A 25,115-nucleotide genomic window follows, 5' to 3' on the forward strand; every position below is an offset into this window, starting at 1 on the left:
TGGAAAACGATGAGGAAACAAAGACATTGCACGGAATCTGGGAGGTGTAGCATCGGCTCCTTATTGCTTCCGGGGAGGTGAGGCATCGGTTCCTTTCTGCTAGGCAGGGGAGGTGAGGTGTTGGTTCTTTGCGGTGACAGGGCAAGTGATGCGGCGTTGGTGGTGAGGTGTCAGTTTCTTACAACATGGTGGGGTCGATGGATCCAGCAGGTGAAGACATGAAGCGTCGACTTTGTGGTATTGTGATCACACGGGGCCACAGGTGCTGCGGCGGAGTCGGGTGCCTTGGATATCGGTGACATGGCACTCTGGACTCACGCAGTGGGGGCGTCTTCGAAGGCGCTGTGGCGACGTCAGAACTGCGGTGGAGCTCGCAGTTGTTGCATTCAGCGAGGAGCATGACTCTGGTGCAGGCAGCGCGTGGAATCAGAGAGCAGCACCGGTCCTGAAGCAGTTCTGGAGGTCGATGGACTAGCTTCTTCTTTGTTACACCAGAACTCACTCCCAAGGGTCCAGGAATTGGATTTGGCACCACTAGACAAGTCAGGACTGTCAGCAAGAGATGTCCCTGAGACTTCTTAACAGGAGGCAAGCTCAGTCCAAGCTCTTGGAGAACCTTTGAAAGCAGGATGTTGAAAGCCAAGTCCAGTCCTTTGACTCCCAGGACAGAAGCAGCAAGCAGAGGCCAGCACAGCAAAGCAACAGGCAAAGTGGCAGTCCATCCTACAGCATCCAGCTCTTCTTCCTGGCAGAATGTTGTCAGTCCAAAAGGATTCTAACTTTGTGGTGTCAGAGGTCTAATACTTATACCCATTTCTGTCTTTGAAGTAGGCAAACTTCAAAGAGAAGTCTTTGTAGTGCACAAGATCCTGCCTTTCCCTGCCCTGGCCCCAGACACAATCCACGGGGTAGGAAACTGTTTTGTGTAAGGATAGGTACAGCCCTATTCAGGTGCAAGTGTCAACTCCTCCCAACACTCTAGCTCAGGAAGACCCATCAGTCTGAGGATGGGCCATCAGGATATGCGGGGCACTGCTCATCTCCATGTGAGTGACCGTCTAGAGTGAAGCAACAAACAGCCAAATTGTCATCCTGACCCAGACGTGTGTTCAGCAGACAGACAGAGGCACAGAATGGTTAGGCAAGAGATTGTCCCCTTTCTAAACGTTGCATTTTCAAACTCACAGTTCAAAAAACAACTTCACCAAAAGATGTATTTTTAAATTGTTCAGAGACCCCAAACTCCATATTTCTATCTGCTCCCACGGGAAAATTACACTTAAATGATATTTCAGGGCAATCCCCATGTTACTCTATGGGAGAGACAGGCCTTGCAATATTGAAAACTGAATTTAGCAGTACTTCACTATAAGGATATGTAAAACACACCAGTACATTCCCTACCTTTTAAATACATTGTACTGTGCCCATTGGGACTGCCCTGGGCCTACTTTAGAGGTGACTTACATGCAGTAAAAGGGAAGGTTTGGGCCTGGCAAATGGGTTGAAATTGCAGTTTGAAACAGCACACAGGCACTGCAGTGGCAGGCTTGAGACATGTTTGCAGGCCAACGCATGTGGGTGGAACACTCAGTGCTGCAGGTCCACTAGTACCATTTGATTTCAGGCCCTGGGCACACACTGTGCATTGTCGTAGGGACTTATTAGTAAATCAGATATGCAAATGATGGATAAACCAATCACCAATACAATTTAGACCGAGAGCATATGCACTTTAACACTGGTTAGCAGTGGTAAAGTGCCTAGGGACCTAAAGCCAACAAAAACAGGTCAGAAGAAATAGGAGGAAGAAAGCAAAAAGTTTGTGGATAACCCTGCAAAATGGGCCTGGTCCAACATGACCCATGAATACCCTATGTAAATTCACACAAAGCCATGAATAGTCTATGGAAATGTATACAGAGTCACGCCTTAACCACCCATGTATTTTGCTACGGAACTGTGCATGGAGTCAGGTTTTAACCACCCATGAACCTTCTATGGAAAGAGTGTAGAGTCAGGCTTTAACTGCCCATGAATATACTAAGGAAATTCACAGAAAATCAGGCTCCAATCACCCCTTATTATTCAAAGGAAATGCTCATGGAGTGAGGCGAGGCCTTAAGCACCCATGAATGTTGTAAGGACGTGTGCGTGGAGTCAGGCTTCACACACCAATTAATATTCCGTGGAAATGAACGTGGAGTCAGGAATTTATAACTCCCATGAACACCTTATGGAATGCACATGGAGTTCGGCCTTAATCACCCATGAATATCCTAGGGACACATTTCCAAGGAAAGACAGTAAGAATCTGACCTCACTTGCCTACGCGCATTCTGAAGGGAAGAAGTTAGATTCAGGGGTCAGTTGACCAAGCGAAGTCCTAATAAAGCCACTAGTAACCGGGCTTCTATCAGCTTTGCACATTCATAGGGAGAGGAACCAGCAGTCTGGGTTTCATCATCCTTAAGTATCTATAAGGACATGTGGAAGTTCCCCTGCTTAAGTCACCCATTCACATTCCTAAGGAAAGGTAGCAGGAGTCAGGCTTCATGGTCCATCCATCAAGCTTTTGTTTTAGATGGCAGAGATGCAGTGACAGTATTTCAGATCAAGGCAGGTTCCTTCGCCCCACCGACACAATGTGTGATTTTGGGCAACCATATGTCGTTTCTTTTAAAATTCCACTAAACTCCCTTTGAGTGTGCTTCACTTATTTATTTAGCAGAACTTACTCATGCAGTGTTCAGTGCAATTCACTACTTCACCCCTTACCTCCCTGGGGTCATTGACTCTGAGCTGTAATTTAAAGGTGCACTAAAAAGATTAACTAAGTGCACATTTTGAAGGGATGCAAGGCTGGTGATTCTTTTACTGATCCTAAGCTTCCATGTATTCGCTACTTCTTGTTTGGAATAACTGGGGAGCAAACTGCATCTCTGCTGACCGCTTCCCATTCCTTGAAGTGACCCCGGTGGAGGGGGCCAGCCATGCAGGATTAACGCACATCGCTGTGACATTGCGTCAGCTGCTATTTTTCGCTTTGCAGAGTGATCTGCAGCATTACTTCGAATATCTGTAATCTATAAAAGGATGAAAAGGGCAAAATTGGCGTCTCTGGTCACAGCCAGGTCCCCTGAGCCGGAGTTGGCCGCTGGAATTTTTCCACGGGCCTTGTTTGTTTGTTCTGCATTTGTGACATTTTTTAAAATGTTTGGTTTCAAACAATTGCCAAATCCCCACGACTTTACAGGACACAATTTGGCCTCTTTATTGTTACAAATTACTAACAGCCTGAGTGTGGAATGCTGCTTTGGACGGCACAGGACATTTTTCCTGATCAGAGGAGATTTACAGTTCACAGAAGAAGATCCAACTGTGTGACCTCTGCATTTATTGTGAACACTGTGAACATTCAGTGATATGTCAGTGTCTTAATGAGTACTTTCGCCCCTTATCTGAGGGCTAAACGTTAACATTATTGCTGGCTGCTGAGAGCATTAACAGTGGTTAATATTCCTCACAGAGGGCGTTAACCACTGTTAATTGTTTGTCACACAAATATGGGCCCACTGAATGCAATGGTGGGTCATAAAGGGATACTAGATAACCCATGTTAATTTCAAACAGAATTTGGACGATTGTGCTATTAGCATGTATCTGTCCAATGTCACCCGCCACACACAAACACCCGGGACGTGGCGGGGAGCCTGAGGCTGTGCAACATAAACTACATTCTCATCTGATGATGCTGAAGCAATAGTACTTTGCCAAAATCTTTTTTTTCAGATGCTTCAGCACAAGAAATCAATTGAAACTCCTGTCAGTAGTTCCATAAATATGTGCAATCTAATATGTGGAAGTTGTGGATAGTGCCCAAACCTGTTCCCATCTTCCCTGACTTCACACTATGACCGAATCTAGAATACAGTCAACCAAGAGTGGTTCACGACAGCATTCTAGGCACTCTAACTGCCTGAGCCAATCTGAGCGTTCCAGCATTGCTCAGGATGTTAATAGTGGTTAACACCCTTTGCAAATGGTTTTAGCCACAATGAAGTGACTGTATAACAAATATGGATGGGAACCAAAACTGAGGGTGCATAATGAAGAGGTTAATTAACAGGTGTTAACACCTGACAGCATGTTGGCAAAAAGGCTGTTACGCCCATTCCCCTAATTTCACTCAACCAATACAAATAAGCATATGCAATGCAATAGGTCTCGCATTTGCTTGAGTTACAGCTACTGGTGTTGTATATGCATAACTGGGCTTTTCTTGCCACATATATTGGTGAACCCTGCTGCATAATTTGGTCCTCTCTGCCACATAATTCCAGTGGCCCTGCATAGAACTGAAAGATTTCCATTTACCTTTGTCCTCTATCTGCAGCAAAAATGACAATGTTGCCAATATTTATTGTATTTATTTATATTATTATTTAGCCCCCACTCCCCCCCCCGAGGAAGGAAGGCTATTAACACTTACAAAGGCAGACCATTTCCGATGCTTTCAAGTTCATTTGCTTTATGGTGGTAAAAGGGGAAAGGGTATAACCATTATATAATCTCTTTGCCTGATTTGCTATATAAATTCACATTTTGTTTTATGTAGAATGCAGGTTGTCAGCAGAGCAGTGTATCTGACTTCTGTGATGGCGGTAAAATAACCTGTCTGAAAATCCATGGTTCGCTATGAACAAATGTTAAGCTAGACACATTTAAACTTAATCTCAAAATATTAACATGATGGTCCAGATTTAAAAGGGCCTAGCGCCATTCCAACGCCAAATTAGCGTAATTTTTTAACGCTAATGTGGTGCTGGAAGGCCAAAAACACCGTTCCATATTTAAAAGTGGCTTGCATTGCAATGCTTCCATTGCGCCTCTTTGTAACCCCTTGCACCACATTATGCCTGCGCCAGACATAATGTATACAAGGGGAGTGTTCCGGCGCTAGGGAGGTTGAAAAAATGGCGCAAAGAAATCTAAGGAATTTCTTTGTGTCATTTTTATCAGCTTTTGTAACACCTGCTAAGAGCAGGCATTAAAGGGAGGCGCCCATTGTTTTCAATGGGATTATGGGTGCTTTGCAGGATTAGTGTCAACATTTTTTACGCTAATCCTGCATAGCGCTGGACTAGCGTAAAAAATTATGAACCTAGTACCCCTGCCTACCACCATGGTGCGCGGACTAGTGTAAAAAATGATGATGCTAGTACCTCCGACTACTGCCATGTTGCGCCGTATTTTAAATAAGGGGGCACAAAGGTGCCCAAGAAAAGTGTTACTGCACTGGGTGCAGCGCCACTTTTTATAAATCCGTCCCGATGTTCGCACAATGTTAAGGTAAGTGGGAGCACCTCAACTCTTGCATATGGTGGTGCCATTGCAAGAGAAACCTTATAACACATGTCCCTGACATGGAGAAACTGCCATTTGTTTGGGACATCGAGTGCGATCGAGTTCGCGCTCTGTAACACTTGGAAGAGCCATGGCCACCATGGGGCGCAGGAGAGACGGAACAACCAGTGTAGTCATGTTAACCAGTGTAGTCATGCAAATCCTCCAATACTGCTGATTGAATTTGCTCTGTGTAAAACTTGAAAGCGCCATGGCCGTCATGGAGCGAAGGAGAGATGAAACAATGTGAAGTAACTGGTAGTCATGCAAAGCGCTCCAGTACCGCCAGTTGAGTTTGCCCTGAGTAAGACTTGAAAGCACCATGGAGCGCGAAGGGGAGAGACAAGTAAATAAAAAAGTAGTCCGCTCACAGTAAAGCATATCGGCAATCGTGTAATTATCCATGTAGCAGGGTCAGTCCCCAAAGTGGTAACAAAGCAGCATCAAGACAGGACAAATGTAAAATATTTACCAATGACATCAAGGGTTCTTTTAAAGGCAAGCCCACAAACAAGTGAAAGTGATAGGCGTGAGATGGGTGTGGTTAAAACCCACAATACTAACAAGAGGTCAGAGGCGCTTGTGCGCTCCACCTAAAAACCACACCCCATGCGTTTTATTTGCTTCATATTTCTCCCACTTAACTTAGAATGCAGACGCCCATGGAACCATTCAGGGTTCCAAGGGCCAAACATTGGGAAGATCATATTTTTGCGAGCCTCACTGGTGAGGATCTCCTATTTTAGGTCTTGCCTACTTTTGGAAACAACCCTTTCTGCAGGGTCACACCAAACCTCTTGCCTTTTTACCCTTCACTTTTTGCTGTATCTTTTTGTTGGCCTTAGGACTATGAGCACTTTACCACTGCTAGCCAGTGCTAAAGTGCTCGTGCTCTCTTCTCTAAACTTGGTAACACTGGTTTACACCTTTCTGATGGATACAACTACCTGTGGATTCCTCACCTAATGAATACTCCCATGGCGCCAGCATTCGACGGAAATCTTCTTACTAGTCTCTGCACGTCGACGAGGACGTCACTCTTGCCCACGCGACGCCGTCTGACGTCATACAGGCAATAAGAGGTCCTCGCCGACGTGCCGATGACAGTTCCCTTTTTTCCGTGCATTCGAAACGGTTATCTTCGAGGGAGCTACTGTTACCTTCGTGGTTACAGTGTATTGTCTGCTGCGTAGTCTTCTCTGTGGTAATAATGTCTCAGAGGAAGTCGGGTTTCAAGCCCTGTCGAGAGTGTGGGGGCAAGATGTCAGTTACAGATCCTCACTCCGACTGTCTATGGTGTTTGAGCTCCGACCACGACGTCTCGACTTGCGATTCATGTCAACACATGAATCCGAAGGCCCTCAAAGAGCGTGAGGCCAAGTTATTCATGGCAAAGTCAAAGAAGAAGGAGAAACATCATAAGAAGTCTTCTTCGCCAAGGTCTCACCGGCGTCATCGAGACTCCCGGCGCCGTAGAGACTCACGACGTCATTCCAGCAAGGAGTCTCGTTCGAGGTCACCTTCGGCTCGGCGTCGGAAGACTTAGGAGGTCAGCCCCACGGTCACGCCGCATCCTTCGACGCCGTTGCCCTCTCCGACGTCACCGACTTCGCCTGGTCAGGCGTCGGTGATTGAGGTGGTGCAGCCTCTTGTGTTTTCTCCGGCGTCGCAGACGTCGAGGCCGGCGTCGGGGTCGCCCTCGATCCAGGCACCCCAGTATCTGGCTTTTCCCACTCCTGGAGCCGATAGTACCGCGTTTCTTAATGCAATGTATACCATCTTTCAGCAGATGGCTCCAGGAGCTGCTCCGGCTGGTCCTTCGGGGCCCTTGGCCTTTTCCTTGGGTGATCCTGCGCCTCTTCGGCCGGCACCCTTTATGCCCTTTCTCCCTTTCGGGAATGTGGGCTCGGCGCCGGTACCGGCGTCGGTGGCCGCTCCGGTGGCTTCGGATGTTTCGGCCCCGGAGGTTGCCCTTCCGTCGAAGTCAGGATTTTGCCCTGTGACTCCGGTTGGTCCATCGGCTCCAAGACCTCGTCCTCCGGCTCCTGCCTCGGCGCCGAAGCTGCCTGTGGCGCCGGACGCGGCGTCAGATGCTTCTGGCGATCGGCGCCGTTCTTCGACGTCGGCGGAGGCCATGTCGACTCCGCGTATCGAGGAGAGACTTCATTCGAGGAGGCGTGCTCTTCGTCTTTTAGAAGAGCAGGAGTACCAGCGAGTCCTAGAGGAGGGAGAGATTGAGGACTCTGGAGACGGACTGCATGGTCTGGATACAGCCAGTGGACTGGACACTTCCCCTGAGTGGGACCTTTCATCTCCAGGGGAATATACGGAGGAGGCTGCTTCCTTTCATGCTGTGGTGAGGAAGGCAGCGAGCTTTTTGGACCTGCCTTTGCCGGTGGCAGAGGCGAAGCAGAATTTGCTGACAGAGGTATTGCATCCGGCCTCTGCTGCAGCTGAGCCTCTCTTGCCATTTAATGAGGATTTGCTGGATCCGGTGTTGGAGGTGTGGAAGAAGCCGGTGTCTTCCTCGGCCGTTCATAGGGCTGTGGCCAGGAGGTATCGAGCTGCACCATCTGACCCTGGCTTTCTCTCTAGACACCCTACGCCGGAGAGCTTGGTGGTGCAAGCCTCCTGTTCCTCAAAGTCAGCGCCTGGTTCCTTCCCGACGGTGCCTGGAGACAGAGACTCCAAGAAACTGGATGCGCAGTCCAAGAAAATATTTTCGTCATGCAGTTTGGCGTTGAAGGCCACCAACGCAACGTGCATTCTGGGGAGGTACATCCATGCTCTGATGGATGATATTTCGTCCTCATTTACGGAGCTCCCCCAGGGTCTCTTGGATGTGGTCTCGGACGCCCAGGCTGCCGCGACCCAGATTATCCAGTCTGGGCTGGACACGACCGACTCGGTGGCCAGGGCAATGGGCACGGCTGTGGTGGCAAGAAGACAGGCCTGGCTCCGAAACTCAGGGTTCTCTGCGGATGTGCAGTCGACCCTGCTGGACCTTCCGTTTGATGGGGACAGACTGTTCGGAGCCAAGGCGGATTCGGCCTTGGAACGATTTAAGGAGAGCAGAGCCACAGCCAAATCGTTAGGACTGCAAGCTCCTTCTTCCTCTGCCTCTTCTAGATTTTTCAGGAGGTTTCGGGGATTTGGGCGTGGCTCTTCCTTTCGAGGGAGGTTCCAGCAACCCGCCTCTTCCCTCCCCTATAGGTCATTTAGAGGGAGGGGGAGGGGTGGGGTCCGTACCAGAGGAGCCTCTCAACAGCACTCTGCCTCTTCCTCGTCCTCTGGAGGGGTGCAGCAGGGGAAGCAGCCTTAGGCTTCCACCGTTTCCCACTCACTCCTCTCCTGTAGGGGGAAGATTACAGCATTTTCTCCACAAGTGGAAGTCTATCACAACGGACACTTGGGTTCTCGGCATTGTGGGAAAAGGCTACGCCCTTCCTTTTCGGGAGTTCCCGCCCCTCATTCCGCCCCGCCCATCTTATTGTTCAGAAGAACATCTCCTGTTGCTAGAACAGGAGGTTCAAGTCCTCCTTTCAAAGGGCGCGGTAGAGTTGGTCCCAGAGCAGGAAAAGGGTCGAGGTTGTTACTCAAGATACTTCCTGATTCCCAAAAAGGATGGTCAGTTGAGACCAATCCTGGATCTGAGGATCTTGAATTGGTTCCTCAAACAGGAAAAGTTCAAGATGCTGACCCTAGCACAGGTGCTTTTGGCGTTGAACAAGGAAGACTGGATGGTGTCTGTCGACTTGCAGGATGCTTACTTTCATATCCCGATACTCAAGTCGCACAGGAAGTATCTCCGGTTTGTGGTAGGGTCGCAGCACTATCAGTTTGCGGTCCTCCCGTTTGGTCTTACTTCAGCACCTCGAGTCTTCACAAAGGTGATGTCAGTGGTTGCGGCGGAGCTCAGAAGGAAGGGGATAGCAGTATTCCCTTACTTGGACGACTGGTTGATTAAAGCCAAGTCCCCGGAGCTTGTGTCGCATCATCTGCAGTCAACAACCCAGTTGTTGTTCGACCTGGGCTTTTCGGTGAACGTGCCCAAATCTCACCTGGAGCCCTCTCAGCGCCTCCTGTTCATAGGGGCAGTACTGGATACAACATTGAGTCGAGCCTTTCCTCCGCCTCAGCGGATTCAAGATATTCAGGAATTGGTTCCAATGTTTCGAAATGGAGCGGTAGTTCCAGTCCTCAAGGTCCTTCGTCTGCTCGGTCTGTTCGCCTCCTGCATTCTGTTGGTCACGCATGCTCGCTGGCACATGAGGGCTCTTCAGTGGTGCCTCCGAAGGCAGTGGTCTCAACACAAGGGAGATTTAGAAGGCACTGTCAAGATCTCCAGAGATGCTGCTGTGGAATTGAAGTGGTGGATTGCGGGCAACAATCTTTCACAGGGAAAGCCGTTCGCGCAGTCGCCACCAGTGGCCACGGTAATAACGGATGCTTCCACCCTAGGATGGGGAGCTCATCTGGGGGATCTGGAGATCAAAGGGCTTTGGTCTCCAGAGGAACAGGTGTTTCATATCAATCTGTTGGAGTTACGGGCTGTACGTCTGGCTCTCAAGGCTTTCCTCCCATCCCTTCGTGGTCAGTCGGTACAGGTCCTGACGGACAATACTACCACGATGTGGTACATAAACAAACAGGGAGGAGTAGGGTCGTACCTTCTCTGCAGAGAAGCTCTTCGGCTATGGTCCTGGGCAAAGGACCATCAGATTTGCTTGGTGGCAAATCATCTGGCCGGGGTCTTGAATGTACGTGCGGACAGTCTCAGTCGCCAATTCTCGGCAGACCACGAGTGGCGTCTCCATCCAGATCAAGTTTGTTTAATCTTCCAGATGTGGGGGTTTCCTCGGATAGATCTGTTTGCCACTCGGGAGAACGCGCATTGCCCGTTATTCTGCAGCCTCCAGTATCCGATGCAGGGAGCGTTGGGGGACGCGTTTCAGATAACCTGGTGCGACCAGTTGCTTTACGCGTTTCCCCCCATACCCTTGATTCCTCGAGTATTGAGGAAAATTCGCCAAGACCGGGCCCAAGTCATCTTAATAGCTCCGGATTGGCCAAGGAGGGTATGGTACTCCGACCTTCTCCAACTCTCACTGTGCCCTCCGCTCCGTCTCCCTCTCAGGGCAGACCTCCTCTCGCAGTCGCAGGGGCAGGTTCTACACCCCAACCTCCAGAGTCTGCACCTACATGCTTGGAGATTGAACGGGGCAACCTGAGTTCCTTCTCTCTCCCGCCTGATGTAGTGGATGTTATCTTAGCGGCCAGGCGACACTCCACTAAATCTATCTACGCTAATAGGTGGTCTAAATTTGTTATGTGGTGTGGAGAGAGGCAGATTGATCCATTACATGCTCATCTGTCACATGTTTTGTCTTTTGCACTGTCTCTAGCGCAGAAAGGTTGTGCAGTGGCTACCATTAAGGGTTATTTGTCGGCCTTGTCAGCCTTTATTTGTCTTCCAGACCAACCGTCGTTATTTAAATCCCCTATTGTTCTCAGGTTCTTGAAAGGTCTTCTGAATCAATATCCTCCAAAACCATTTGTTATGCCTCAATGGGATTTGTCCTTGGTCCTGTCTTTCCTTATGGGGTCCCCTTTTGAGCCTATGCATTCTTGCCCCTTAAGGTATTTGGTTATTAAAACAGTATTCCTGGTAGCTATAACATCTGCAAGGAGAGTGAGTGAGTTGCAGGCCTTATCGGTTAAACCCCCTTATACAACGTTTTATGGGGATAAGGTGGTGTTGAGGACCAAGGCTGCTTTCCTTCCGAAGGTTGTTTCACCCTTCCATTTGGCTCAGACAATCACTTTGTCCACGTTTTATCCTCCGCCTCATCCTTCAAAGGAGGAAGAAAGACTACATCGCCTGGACCCTAAAAGGGCGTTGAGCTTCTATATCGACAGAATGAAGGATATCAGGCTGGAGGATCAGCTGTTTGTTGGATACGTGGGCAAGAGGAGAGGAAAGGCAGTCCACAAGAGAACACTCTCCAGGTGGGTTGTTCTTTGCATTAAAATCTGTTACTCTTTGGCAAAGAAGGATCCGCCTGAGGGCATTAGAGCTCATTCCACCAGAGCTAAGTCGGCCTCTTCGGCCTTGGCCAGGGGTGTTCCTGTGGTCGACATCTGCAAGGCCGCAACTTGGTCGTCCCTTCACACTTTTGTAAAACATTACTGTTTGGACTCTGAGGTCAGAAGGGACGGTCATTTTGCACGGTCAGTGCTGCAGGATTTCTTGGTTTGACCATTTAGGCACCCACCGCCGGGCGTGGTACTGCTTTGGGACTCTATTCATTAGGTGAGGAATCCACAGGTAGTTGTATCCATCAGAAGAACGAGTTACTTACCTTCGGTAACGACTTTTCTGGTGGATACATTAGCTACCTGTGGATTCCTCACGGTCCCACCCGCTTCCCCGTTGCCTTTTTGGTCTCTCCAAGCAATCCTTGAGTGTGCTCCTTTTGGTCTTCAAAGTTGCAATACATTTTTGCATATATGATATTTGTATATATGTGTATATTTATAGATAAATCTATATATATTGTGTATATACATGATTCGTATGTATAAATATATTTATTTGTTTAAAAAAAAAAAAAAAAAAAAAAGAAAAAGAAGGTTATATTAAATCTACAGCTATTTTATTGCAATGTTGGGTGATTTACAATATTAAGAGATGTCGATTTGCTCTTTCATTACATTGGGTTATTATTATTATTCTCATGCACGTAAAAAAATGTTGGTACTGTCATCGGCACGTCGGCGAGGACCTCTTATTGCCTGTATGACGTCAGACGGCGTCGCGTGGGCAAGAGTGACGTCCTCGTCGACGTGCAGAGACTAGTAAGAAGATTTCCGTCGAATGCTGGCGCCATGGGAGTATTCATTAGGTGAGGAATCCACAGGTAGCTAATGTATCCACCAGAAAAGTCGTTACCGAAGGTAAGTAACTCGTTCGTTTGGCATATTTAACTGACTTATAAGTCCCTTGTAAAGTGGTATACCATATACCCAGGGCTTGTAAATTAAATGCTAATAATGGGCCTGTAGCACTGACTTGCCACCCACACCAGTAGTCTTTCAAACCTGTCTCAGGCCTGCCACTGCAGAGCCTGTGTGCACAGTTTCACTGTCACTTCGACTTAGCATTTAAAACCACTCACCAAGCCTTAAACTCCCCTTTTATTACATACACGCCACCACTAAGGCAGGCCCTAGGTGGCCATTAGGCAGGATGCTATGTAAGTAAAAGGCAGAATATGTACTTTTAAGTTTACATGTCCTGATAGTGAAAAGAGCCCAAAGTAATTTTTCACTACTGTGAGGCCTACTCCTCTTATAGGCCAGCATTGGGAATTCCTTCATATACTTTTAAGCTGTAATTCTAATCAGAAAGGAGTAGCTTTGTCATGTTTCATATCTCTGGAATTGTAATGATCAATCCTCTTTACTTGTAATGTTGAATTTAACATTACTATTTTAGAAATGCCACTTTTAGAAAGTGGGCATTCTTCTGCCCTTACTGCTCTGTGCGCCTTGAAGCCTGTCTCCAATACAAGTCTACAGTAAGTGACAGCTACACTTTTCGCATTGCCTCTAGACAGCCATAAACACAGGAAGGGTGAATGTGACAGAGAACTCATCTGCATTCTGATAGCTCTTCCTGGGCAGGAAGAGAAAGGGGGAGCTGACACTTCAATAGGCACTATCCTCTGTCCCACGCAAGGGTCTGATTACCCACTGCTGGCCGCCAGGGCTAAGATGAAAGAGGGACATGTGCACTTCAAGGAGCTGCTTTGAAGTTACGCCACTTCTAAGACACATTTGGGTATAAGTACTGGGGTTCTGACCCTAACAAGACAGTACACTACTAGACGTGGGAAGAGGTGGAGTAAAAACTGCTGTGCCACAAGGATTTCCACTCTGCTTGGCTGACTGTTCTGTGGGACTGCTGTACTGCTTTGCTGAGCTTCCCCTGCTGATCTCTGCTCTGCTGAGTAGAAGGACTGGACCCATCTCACTTGAACCCAGAGTTACTCTAAAGACTTGCGGGCTTGCCTCCTGTTTTCAGAAGTCTCAGGGGCACAAAAGACTTCTTCCAACTCACCTGCTACACCTCCTGCATCTGTCTCAGTTAGCTCCTGACCCCCAAGAGGCGCCTAACATTGTGTTGAAGATTTAAGAGAAAACACTTCACAAAATGAAAGCAGTGCAAGGATACAAGTTGGCCAATCAAAAAGATGGTAATGAGGCGATGCTCCAGGGGAGGGGTAAACACAAGAAGAGGAAGGAAAGCAATTGAATAAGAAATAGATCAGAATGACAATAAAGCCAACCAACGGTAAGCAATGGATGGGCTATAAGCCCACTGTAAATTCTTGGCAAGCCCACAGTAAGTCTTTAGCAGCCAAACAGCCTGCAATATGTGCTAGCCACTAGAAATTGGGATTCTGGTTGTCAGAGTATACACCCTGTACAAGCAGGAACCACATTGCTAGTCAGGGTAAGTTAGATACACACTAAAAGATAACCTGTCCTCACCCTCTGGTAGCTTGGAACAGAGAAGTCAGGCTTATCTAAAGAGGCAATGTATAAAGTATTTGTGCAGCACACCCATACAGTAACACCGTAAAAACACCACAAAAAGACTCCACATAGGTTTAGAAAAATAGATTATTATATTCTGAACAAAACAAGACCAAAATGAAAAAACTCCAATACGTAGAACTTGAGATGTGAATTTTTAAATGTTAACTATAAATTAGTGCTTAGAAGTCAAAAGTGCCAACCACAGCTATCTAGTCACACTGGACTAGGTCAATTCTACAAAGTCAAGCTGACTGTGATGGAGCGCAAGTCGGACACAGTTCCAGGTAAGTCCAGCTGAAGTTTAACCTTCTCATTTTGGTGCCAAGAGCCCGTTCGTGGGTGTGAAGGGCCACCGGGCATCGCGGATGGATGGACTGGAGCCTCGTGGACACGAGCGGCGATGCTGCTGTGTGAAGAAACTAAATTGCGCCCGCTTGCGCTGATCCTTTGTGCGAGCTGCATGGTCCGGGTGGAAACTGCCACGTTCAGCTTGACCTGAGGAGCAAAAAGAGCAGAAAGACCCTTTCAAAGGGACTTGACAGGTCTAAGGTTGAGAGGGGGTAGCATTCTTGCATGCAGTGTACATATTGTGATTGGATTGGGAGTGTGTCATGGTTCATGTTTCTTCATCTGAGGAATCAGTCTCAGTGGGTGAGGACATTCCGTCCATTCCGTAACGTTGGAGGACAGGCGTTCTGCTTGTTGGACCATCCCTATATCTCCTTCCAGTCTTCATATAGGTCCAAAATGGAGCCCAGGTTTTTTCAAATTTGTATGGCATATCGTGTACTCATACTGTGAGATGTTTCTTTGTGTAGACTGACCACACTTTCGACTAGAAATTGAGTGGGGGGATAAGGCCTGTTTCCAGAATTGTGGTAGCATTAGGTGAGCTACCTGTAGCAGGTGTGTTATGACTTTACTGGACGTGTTGTCAGTGGGTATACAGAGTTTTCCCCTTAGGGCCCCCAGCAACAGGATAAGGGGATCCATTGGAGGTTTCGCCATTGTGATCACCTCTGATCCCTGAATCACCTCCTCCCAGTAGGTACGGGCCATTGGGCATGTCCACCACTTATGTATCATATCTCCTCTTTCCCCATATCCTCTCCCAAAGAGGTCGGATCACCCGTGATTGCTTTCAGTCTAACAGGTGTAAGATACCATCTGTTTAGAGGTGTTGTCTTTGGTTTGTATGCAAACAGATGATTTCTCTGCCCTGATCCATATCCCCACATGTGTCTTCTGATGTCTCTTGGCCTAAGTCCCCATTCCATGCACAGGTATAAGTGGGGGGTTGTGTCCTATATGATTGATTCAGTTCCTTATATGTTAGGGAGAACTCTTTTTTCTTTATTTTATTATGGAATAACTACCCAAACAGGTTCTTTTCCCATAGGGCTTTAGTTTGGATTTCTCTATCCCTCATCCAATTTAGTACTTGGGTCAGTCTCTAATCATCACGTGGCTGGAGATGGAGTTGTTCTATAGAGGTGTCTCTATCTGCTAGAGCCCTTACTTGAGAAAAGTCTCCCAATCGTGGTGTGTTCCCTTCATTCCATCGCAAGAAGCCTGGGTCTTGTTGGCCTGGTAAGGACCCTGGGTTGTGAGTGACCAGGGTCATGGGGGAGGGGCTGGAGGTCAAGCCAAGGGCGCGGGTTGGCATCTCCCAGCACTCTAATAGGTTTTTTTCGATACATTTTTTGTTGAACTTTGCAAAATTTGCAGCAGATGGCGAATTAAGTGACAAGTGCATTAAAATCATAATTATTCTGCAAATGTCACAAATGCAAGTGGCCCTGATCATAACACACCCTACCACGTTATTGTTTTAAAGGAGAGCTCCATACCATATTATTCTGATATTGATTTGACTTTGCTTTACATAAGATACCACTAGGTCCCTGCTCAGCAGGGTCGATGCCATGAGTTTATTCAAAATGGTTTTTGTTCTAGAAACCAGCTGTGCATTAACTATTCCAAAAACAGGTCAACTCAAATGCAAGCAGACTGACCTGTATATGGAACACCAAACTAATGTCATCGATAATATATTGTATCAAGCAAGCTAAACAAACTGTGTCCATAATTCGTCAGGTGCAGCAATTGAGAAGATCAATGATGCAATGAGATCACTAAATTGCCAAAATACCTCTCCTGTCTGAGATCTGGTTGAGGGATCTAATTGATCTGTTAAAGAGAAGAGAGAGGGTCAATCTTCATTCCTCAAGGATTAAACTACCTCTAGCAAACAGCGTTAACCAACAAACAACCCTTGAGTCTAACTCAGTATTGCCAAAGTCAAAAAAGGCAAAAACATAAACGTGCACATTCTCTCCTTACTCTGGAAGATCCTGGAATGGGTTGCTTGAGAAACCAGAATTGGCAGTGCCAATTGGTCAGGTTCTAATGGGCTGATGCATGTGAAACACAAGCATTCCGAAATGTTGCTTACTTTTGCTGCATGCACAAATGGTGTTTATCATATGAGAGCCTGCCCTATTGGCTTGCGCAGAACATGTAGCGACAAATATTGCTTTATGTGTAGAATGCACGAAGGCAATAAATAATTCAATGTAAAGGCAGCATGATGAGTATGGTTTTGAAATATAAAGTAGTCCCTCATGCATGGAGATGGAATTACTGCCTCAAAGGTAAAGCGATACACTATATAGCCAAGAACACGAGGTGACAAAATTATACTCTTCTTGGAGGAGCTAAAGCCCACTCTGTGTATTCTGCAAAGAAGTGTTGACCATATGTCTTCCAGACAACTGCTCTGTCAAGCCAGATCTAAACAAGCGCTTGAAAAGCCAATAGGTCTCGCCTATAGGTCAGCTTTTGGCTGTGGCAATCGAGTGGGGGTAAACAACGAGGGGATAGGGGTGGTAGTGAGCAACAGAGGGGGCGGATGGAGTTGGATAACGGGATGATTTAAAAAAGTGATGTGAAGCAGCCAGTCCTGGCCGCTTCATAGCGCTTTTTCTTTCCTTCTATCAGGAGAATAGACAGAGACAGGGTTGGGATGAAGGATGAGAAGAAAAGGGATGGGAGGGAGGGGAGAGAAGAAACAGGGTTGAGAGAGTAGCGGGAGGGAAGAAGAAACATGGGCGAGGTGGGGAGAAGCCCTCATAATGATATGCCTGGGTCTTGCGGGCCATCTGTTTGCAGTGTGGGCATGCAACATCAACTACTCATTCAACTGAGCATGTTGGAGGCACACTGCTAGATGGGGATGACTGCTAATTCTGTTAGTCCGACATTTTCCCAGTGGATGCCTGTTCAGGGGTTGCTTTCAGGACTGTCTGGACAGACACCACCGAACCGTGCCCCTTGGCCGGATTCTAGCCGGGGCCTCCTGCTGTGGGACTGGTTTGACCATTGTTGTGTGGGCTGATTTTGGTTTCCGGTCTGACCATGGTGACAGGAGGCCACAGGAGGTTTGCTCTACTGATACTGATATTAGTTCCCAGTGCTCTCTGTTATCTTGTTATGCTGTTTGCACAGAGTTTTATGCCACTTGATATCCAGTGCTCAGTACTAAAGGGGGGACGACTTCAAATAGTTGTGTTGCGGGTAGAGGAGTCAGACGTAAGTTGTAGAGGGAAGAGCGTGGTTAATATAGGAACCTATCCCCCAAACCGTGGTCCATTCCACAGGCTGGTGCCTGATGAGTCGGTGGACTGATGCATTAAATGCAAGGTTCTGCGTTTGACCCGATTGTCACAGGTTTGAATCATGGCTGCCTACTCAGCATTTCTTCCTCTAGAGGTCAATAAAATGATTACCACCGAGTTGGTGCTCTTCAGCTCTTAGGGGGCCTCTTCTTGTGTCACCAGCCAGCTGATTTGACAGTAATACTGTGCTGACGTAGTAGAGTGCAGATTCAGAATTAGATTAGTCAACAGAGTCAAACAGAGTCGTGACATTGATGTTCAGATTATTCAAGGTCACAGAGATGACAGCTTCCTGGCCTTTAATCACAAGTTTGGGACAGGCAGAATCTTCTACACACACTGTAGCTTGTGAAATTGTCTGACCAAGACTGGACAAAACAGCAGCAAGAGTCAGCTTGATCTTTTTGCAGATCAGTGGGAGAGGGGCATTTCAACTCTTTGCTGCATTCCATGCACCTGACCATGTTATCTTGTTCGACAGGTTAGTTTGTGCTGGGATCTCGGGGACTGGAACTACATGACTCAGGGCCTGATTTAGAGTTGGGTGGATATCCCGTCGACCGTATTACAAGTGCTGTTGGATCTTCGGCACGTTTGTGACAGAGTAACACATCTGCCAAATCAAGCCCTCAGTTCTATTTTGATAACCGGATTCGGGTGTTCTTGCTTTATCCTTTCCCCTATACACAATGGAAGTAACCTATTTCCTCTTTTTGTTTTAAGCCTATGGTAAGCCCCATGTTGTTGTTATGACGCCTTTCGTATTTAGTTGTTTCTTCTATGCAATCAGTGATCCAAATGCAGCGCACCTTGTTTTAGGGAATGTCTACTCAATCATACAGCATTAACATCTGTAAACTGTAAAGACTGATTAATCGAAGCGCTGCTGGTGAGGAGAGTTGAGGCATATTCACAGTCATCTATTCGGCATCTAGCAGTGCAAAATCATCTGTCTGTATCTGAATAGAACCCGCGCCTTGACCATGCACAGTTTTCTTGTCAAAAAATGTACTACAAATATTGCATTGATAATATCAGTGATGTAACTACACAGACACACTGCCACGAGATACCAGAATTTGAATCTCCAACTTACTAATTGATAGTTCAAGAGCTTTACCAGTAGTCCAAAAGTGACTCTCCCGTACTGTGCATCAAAACACAGCTATAACATTTGAACCAAACAGCTTGCTGGTGCCTGCATCAGGGATGGAACAATTCCCTGCAATTAATTCCTTCCAAAAGTAATTCGCAGCCCTCCAAAAGACTTTGTATCAATATTTATTCTTCTTCAGAACAACCATCCTCATCACCAACGCGTTTCGACCATCACAGTCTTGATCACGGTAAGATCAAGACTGTGATAGTCGAAACACATTGGTGATGAGGATGGTTGTTCTGTAGAAGAATAAATATTGATACAAAGTATTTTGGAGTGCTGCAAATTACTTTTGGAAGGAATATATATATAGGCATTTTTAGGGTTTAGGGTGGGTAAGGGAATTTGGGTACTATGGGTATTTTTGGGGTTTAGGGTGAGAAAGGCCATTTGGGCAGTAAGTGTGTTTTTAGTGTTTAGGGTGGTAAGCTTTTTTAGGATTTAGGGCTTAGGGGTGGGTGAGTTTAGGCATTAGGAGCCAATCAGAGAATGGATATAGATATGTATATATATATATATATAAATATATATATATATATATACACAGTTATATTATATGTTTTAGTTTTTTTGTGTGTGTGTATATATATATATATATATATATATATATATGCATATATATATATTCACTGATAAAACTAAAGGTTACAGGGACGTTATAGAAATTCACTTAAAAAAACAAGAGTTATAGGGACGTTATAGTTTGGCTAACATTTTAGACGTACAAAACATTAGAAATTCATGTGTTATAATTAGAGTTATCTGAAGTATCTATACCTTGTGCCCTAAGGTATCTATAACAGATTTTACTGCAAACATTGGGGGTCATTCCGACCGCCAGGGCCGGGGACCGCGGGAGCACCGCCAACAGGCTGGCGGTGCTCCCTTGGGCATTCTGACCGCGGCGGTTCGGCCGCGGTCAGAAGAGGAAAACCGGCGGTCTCCCGCTGCGCCGCCATGGGGGATTCCGACCCCCTCACCGCCATCCTGTTCCTGGCGGTTCCACCCGCCAGGAACAGGATGGCGGTGAGGGGTGTTGAGGGGCCCCTGGGGGCCCCTGCAGGGCCCATGCCAATGGCATGGGCCCTGCAGGGGCCCCCGTAAGAGGGCCCCACTTTGTATTTCAGTGTCTGCATTGCAGACACTGAAATACGCGACGGGTGCCACTGCACCCGTCGCACACCCTCCACTCCGCCGTCTCCATTCGGAGCCGGCATCCTCATGGAGGGCTGTTTCCCACTGGGCTGGCGGGCGGCCTTTTGGCGGTCGCCCGCCAGCCCAGTGGGAAACCCAGAATGACCGCCGCGGTCTTTTGACCGTGGTACGGTCTTCTGGCGGTTCCCTCCAGGCGGGCGGCTCCCGCCGCCCGCCGGGGTCAGAATGACCCCCATTATGTTGATAATATCAATGATGTTAACAAAGGTGTCATGAGTGCCTTCACTGTGGGGTAATTAGCAGTATATGGTGATGGGGCAACTTATAGTTACCTTAGGGCACGAGTTATAGCAAGAGTGTTGTAGTGAAATAAATCCCATGCAGCAGCTTTCTAAGGACCTCCGTAGAGTACATGGATCTTATAGTGAAATAGATCAAACACAAGAGCATTGCAAGGTACAAAGGCCATGGTAAATGCAGAGATATGGCAGAGAAAGAAATAGACAGCATTAAAGATCAGCTTGCGGACATCTGCGAAGAAACTGACTTCTTGCGTTGGTGTGAAGCTGTCCCAGCGCAAGCATTTTGTGTTTAATTATGTTCTGCTGTGTTGTGTCACGTTGTAGTATGATATTTTAAAGTCTTGAGTTTTTGTGTTATATGCCTTCTAGGGGCCATTGTAGACCTCAGGATATTGAGTCTAGTATATAACGTGATGGAAAGATAGACCCCTAGATGTTTTCAGTGTTATCAACCCAACCCTTCTCATGCCTATTATATCCATACTCTAAATCACCCATCTTCCTACCGGTCATTCTGTTCCCACTCTAAAAGTATTACAACAAACCCACGCTCTTTCACACTTAAATAGACAAATGAAAAACGTCCAACATAATAATATGTTTGGTATGTAGAGCTTATGTAAAACAGAAATAATCTCCTTAGACGTAGTTGAGGCAATCAGAAGAGGTCAACATAATTTTTCAGTCTACACCCCTTTAGAAACACAGCAGAAAGCCCTCTTAATTCTGCCTATTCAAATAATACACGCACAGGGCATGAGTGATTTATAGACAATAATACTCATTTTTCAATTTATGTCATCGTTCAAAAGAAATCAGGGATCAGCACTGGTCACTCGCTCAAGAATTGCATCTGGAATCAATCTACTGGAATCAGCACGAAAGAGCTAATCCAACAATGACCGCGTGTTGACGGGTCCGCCGGGTCTCGATGACAGGACCATGTAGCCTTAACTTACCGCTGGAGGTGCAGTGTAGCTCTTGGCTTGCACGAATGGGAAAACTTTCACTTCAGTGGTACGAAAGAGGCCCTTCAAGCTGTATGCCAGTATTGTTCAAAATTCAGAACTTGGTGTTGGTTTTTTGCTCTGTTGCATTTCTATTGCTTAATTTAACAAGTTTCTCTATTCAAGTATTAGCACCCCTATCAAAATTGTCTTTCATAGTTGCTCACTTTATGATAACCTGTGAAATATAAATGTCTAAAAACACCTTTGGAGAATTAGAAAAACCCAGGGCTCCAAGGATTTCAACAAAATCTGCACTTTTTTGTTTAACAGTTGGACTATCTCATGCTTAGATCTAATAACATTTTGTATTTCAAAAAGTATGTATGAGACTTTTTTGGTTCATTACTTTTATTTTTTACGATGTTGTAGAATCTGTAGTTGATAATTTACTACAAGGAATGCGTAGGGTTGGGCAATGGTCTGACTAGATTTATAGTTCCTTTGGTCTCTTTCCCTTTCTCTTCCAGCCAAGCCTGTGATCTATGAAAAAGAGATCGACGTGGAGAAGATTGAGCCGGTCCTGCTGGGTACGGAGAAGAGCCTCCAGTGCACAGTCTATAGCATCCCGCCCGCCTCCATCCGCTGGGAGTGGCAGCCATGTTTTGTAACACCCGCCAGTGCCCTGTAAGTCAAAGACAAGAGCTGTTCTGCCAAAGAGATACCAGAACCAGGATACTGAAAGTCAAATGCATATTGGCTTTATATTTGGTGTTTTATTCCCCCTTAAATGCTGATAAAGGCAGCCATCTTCCTATGTCTCTCTACATTACCCTGGATTCTGTTTAGAAATAAACAGAGCTTAGTATAGTTGGGCTTAAATTTGAGGTCAAAAGTGAGGATCAAGAGGTCTGATATGAAAGGTGCATTGCAGTAGATAGTAGATGTCATTTCTACTTAGTTGGGGCATTTAGAGGTCCTTAAAATCAACAAAACAAATATTCAAAAAGCATTTATAAAGCGCATAGCTGGCAACAGATGTCCAAGCGCTACAACTAGAATAACTATTTCATTAAACAATTCTGTTAGTTTAAGGATCTATGCTAGTTTTCAGGCTTTTGGTTACCTATTAGCAGTTTAACTACAATTTTCACATTCTGTCAAATCCATATGCTTGCTTACCAAGCCGCTTAACAAATATCAAATGGACAGAGACTGATTGGTGATATTAAAAGGCAGAGTTCACCATTTAAAGGAATACAGAAGGTACCCACCATCTACACTCTGTTTTACACCACCTTGAGCATCCTAGTAACATTATCAAAAGCAGGTAATAATTAAGGTTTTTATGGACTAATACAGCCAGAGATAAGTGGCCATACCAAAAGTATGCTTCACTATTTTCAGCCTGGCATAATCTCTACCCATTATTAACCACTAAATCCACTGAAATAGCAGTAATTGTAACCCATCGCTTGAGCATCCCGTTAAGATCAATATAAAAAGCTATGAATATCACGTTGCTGTCATTTATGCACCCAACGTTGTTGTTGTAGTTGGTAGTTCGGAACCGTGTGTTGTGCAGCATGGCTAGGAGGAAGGGGTACGCAATCATGCGTGGGGTATGCATATGTGTGGAGAGCGTGAGGCAAGGGACACGTATGTTCCTTCAATGGATGGTCCTCAAGGTCAGTTTTTGCAGAAGGTATGCTGAAAGGAGTGATGGTGACTGAGCTGCATGTGATTTGCATGATGTGATTGGTTTTGTAGGTGTCCAAGCTCTCGCAAATTTCTCAGACCAATTTGGAAGATAAGAGACATGTTCCTTCAATGGATGGTCCTCGACGTCAGTTTTTGCAGAAGGTATGCTAAAAGGAGTGATGGTGACTGAGCTGCACGGTGTGATTGGTTTTGTAGGTGTCCAATCTCTCACAAATTTCGAAGACCAGTTCTGACGATAAGAGACATGTTCCTTCAATGGATGGTTCTCAAGGTCAGTTTTTGCAGAAGGTATGCTGAAAGGAGTGATGGTGACTGAGCTGCATGTGATTTGCATGATGTGATTTGGAAGATAAGAGACATGTTCCTTCAATGGATGGTCCTCGAGGTCAGTTTTTGCAGAAGGTATGCTGGAAGGTGTGACGTTGACTGAGCTGCACGGTGTGATTGGTTTTGTAGGTGTCCAATCTCTCACAAATTTCGAAGACCAGTTCTGACGATAAGAGAGCCCCACATTAAAAGTTTGAGTGCACAAACATGACTGTTACCATCTCAGTGGTTCTGGAACTTATGTGCACTGCCCACCTGTGCCACCGGTTGAGTAAGTCATACAGCTTCAAGTATCAAGAGTGTAACATTCGTGAGGGTATTTCCGATTACTCTATGGCGGTACCCTTTAAGGATCTATTGACTACAGTGAGAGGCCACGTTGGCTCAGTGGTAAAGTTAACATTGCGGTGTTAACAATTGAAATGCTGTAAATGATTTCCAACGAGAAGCCAAAGGCTTCCAGCACTAATAATGTCCCTTTGTTCAACCACATCAGTGAAGTGAAACACAGGCTGAATGGACAAGTGAAACAGGTATATCCTTACTTCTGGGGTGGGCAGAACCTTGGAGTTTCACTCTGTGGAACTTAACAAAGTCACATTATGTGGACTTTGTCCAATGGGTGGAAAATATGCATGTTGCACTGCTCGCGCTGCAATTCAGTGCCAGTAGCGCAAGCAACGCTGAAAAATCAGCGCAATTGGCAGCATGCGGTGCGTAAGACCACGCGGCCATTCGAGTTGATTTTGCTGCCACTGGAGTAGAAAATCTATTCAAGATACAGTGAATCTACTCAAGAAGCAGCCCTCTAACTGCAACTGCCCACGACTGCTGCGTTAGAATATGGCACTAGTGGTCGCCGAATCTTGCTCACATTTCTGTAGCTTTGTGAGAAAACAAATTCCAATACACTGTGATTGGTGGAATTTGGCTGTCAATTCTTACTAATCATACAACTTTATTAAAACATTGGCTAGCATCTAAGATCTCGTGGGTTTAAATGTCAGGAGGAAAGCACAGACTGCAACTGTTGTGTGATCCTCCAAAGTGTGGTGCACATATTCTTCAGGAGTGAATCCTCCTGGCACCATGATTGTGTGTCCAGAACTGGATGTAGTTATGAGGGTACAAAGACTGTGTACAATGTCACACCGAAGGCACAGTCAGGTAGGAGATCCAGTCTCGTAGAGGGCCACAACTGAGTGTAAACAGTGGATTTTTAGACAGATCTCTGGTGGAACGATGTATGTTTTGCCAGGTGTGGGAACCATTGTAGGTCCACATGACCAGCAGAGAGACTTACGTAGTCCTCACAACTCATTATTCTGAGAAGAATAGATAAAAATCTTCCGTTTATCTCAGTGGTCTGTCAATCACTGTAGTACACAGTAACTTGAGTTATAGAGCGCTTACTACCCCCAACGAAGCTTTGAAGCACTTTATGCTGAGAAGCACACTACTCCAGAACCCAAGATAAGTGTGATTTAATCTTTTACATAAGACTGCAAACCACCATGCTCAGAGACAATTATGAGTGATTAAACCAGTCGTATGTTTTTTTTAATAGCTGAGAGATAAAATTGGGTGATAAAACTCTTTTGTTAGAGAAAGACTTCTCTTTTAATTCGAGAGCACATTATTTTTGTGAATTGGGAGGTATTTTCCACATGCTCCCATCTGTATCAATTTTAGAACTTTTTGCATTCATTGCTCATTAGCTACTTATGTTTTAAAGTAATAACATTAATCAGATTGTTCATGTATGTGATTATACTTAAATGTACATATTTATACATATTGCACACAAATAATAATT

At 46.0% G+C, this 25,115-nt stretch overlaps 1 protein-coding gene across 2 annotated transcripts in view; it reads left to right on the top strand.

Annotated features, from left to right (window-relative positions):
- LOC138261579 (vascular endothelial growth factor receptor kdr-like) overlaps positions 1 to 25,115 on the top strand; it is a 420,550-nt gene that overhangs the window by 230,253 nt on the left and 165,182 nt on the right. For both annotated transcript variants that reach the window (XM_069210667.1, XM_069210676.1), the window contains exon 10: positions 21,781 to 21,937. In XM_069210667.1, coding sequence (XP_069066768.1) covers positions 21,781 to 21,937 — 157 coding nt within the window. The remainder of the gene's footprint in view (positions 1 to 21,780; positions 21,938 to 25,115) is intronic.

Source organism: Pleurodeles waltl, chromosome 2_1 (assembly GCF_031143425.1).
Source record: "Pleurodeles waltl isolate 20211129_DDA chromosome 2_1, aPleWal1.hap1.20221129, whole genome shotgun sequence".
Lineage (NCBI taxonomy): Eukaryota > Metazoa > Chordata > Amphibia > Caudata > Salamandridae > Pleurodeles > Pleurodeles waltl.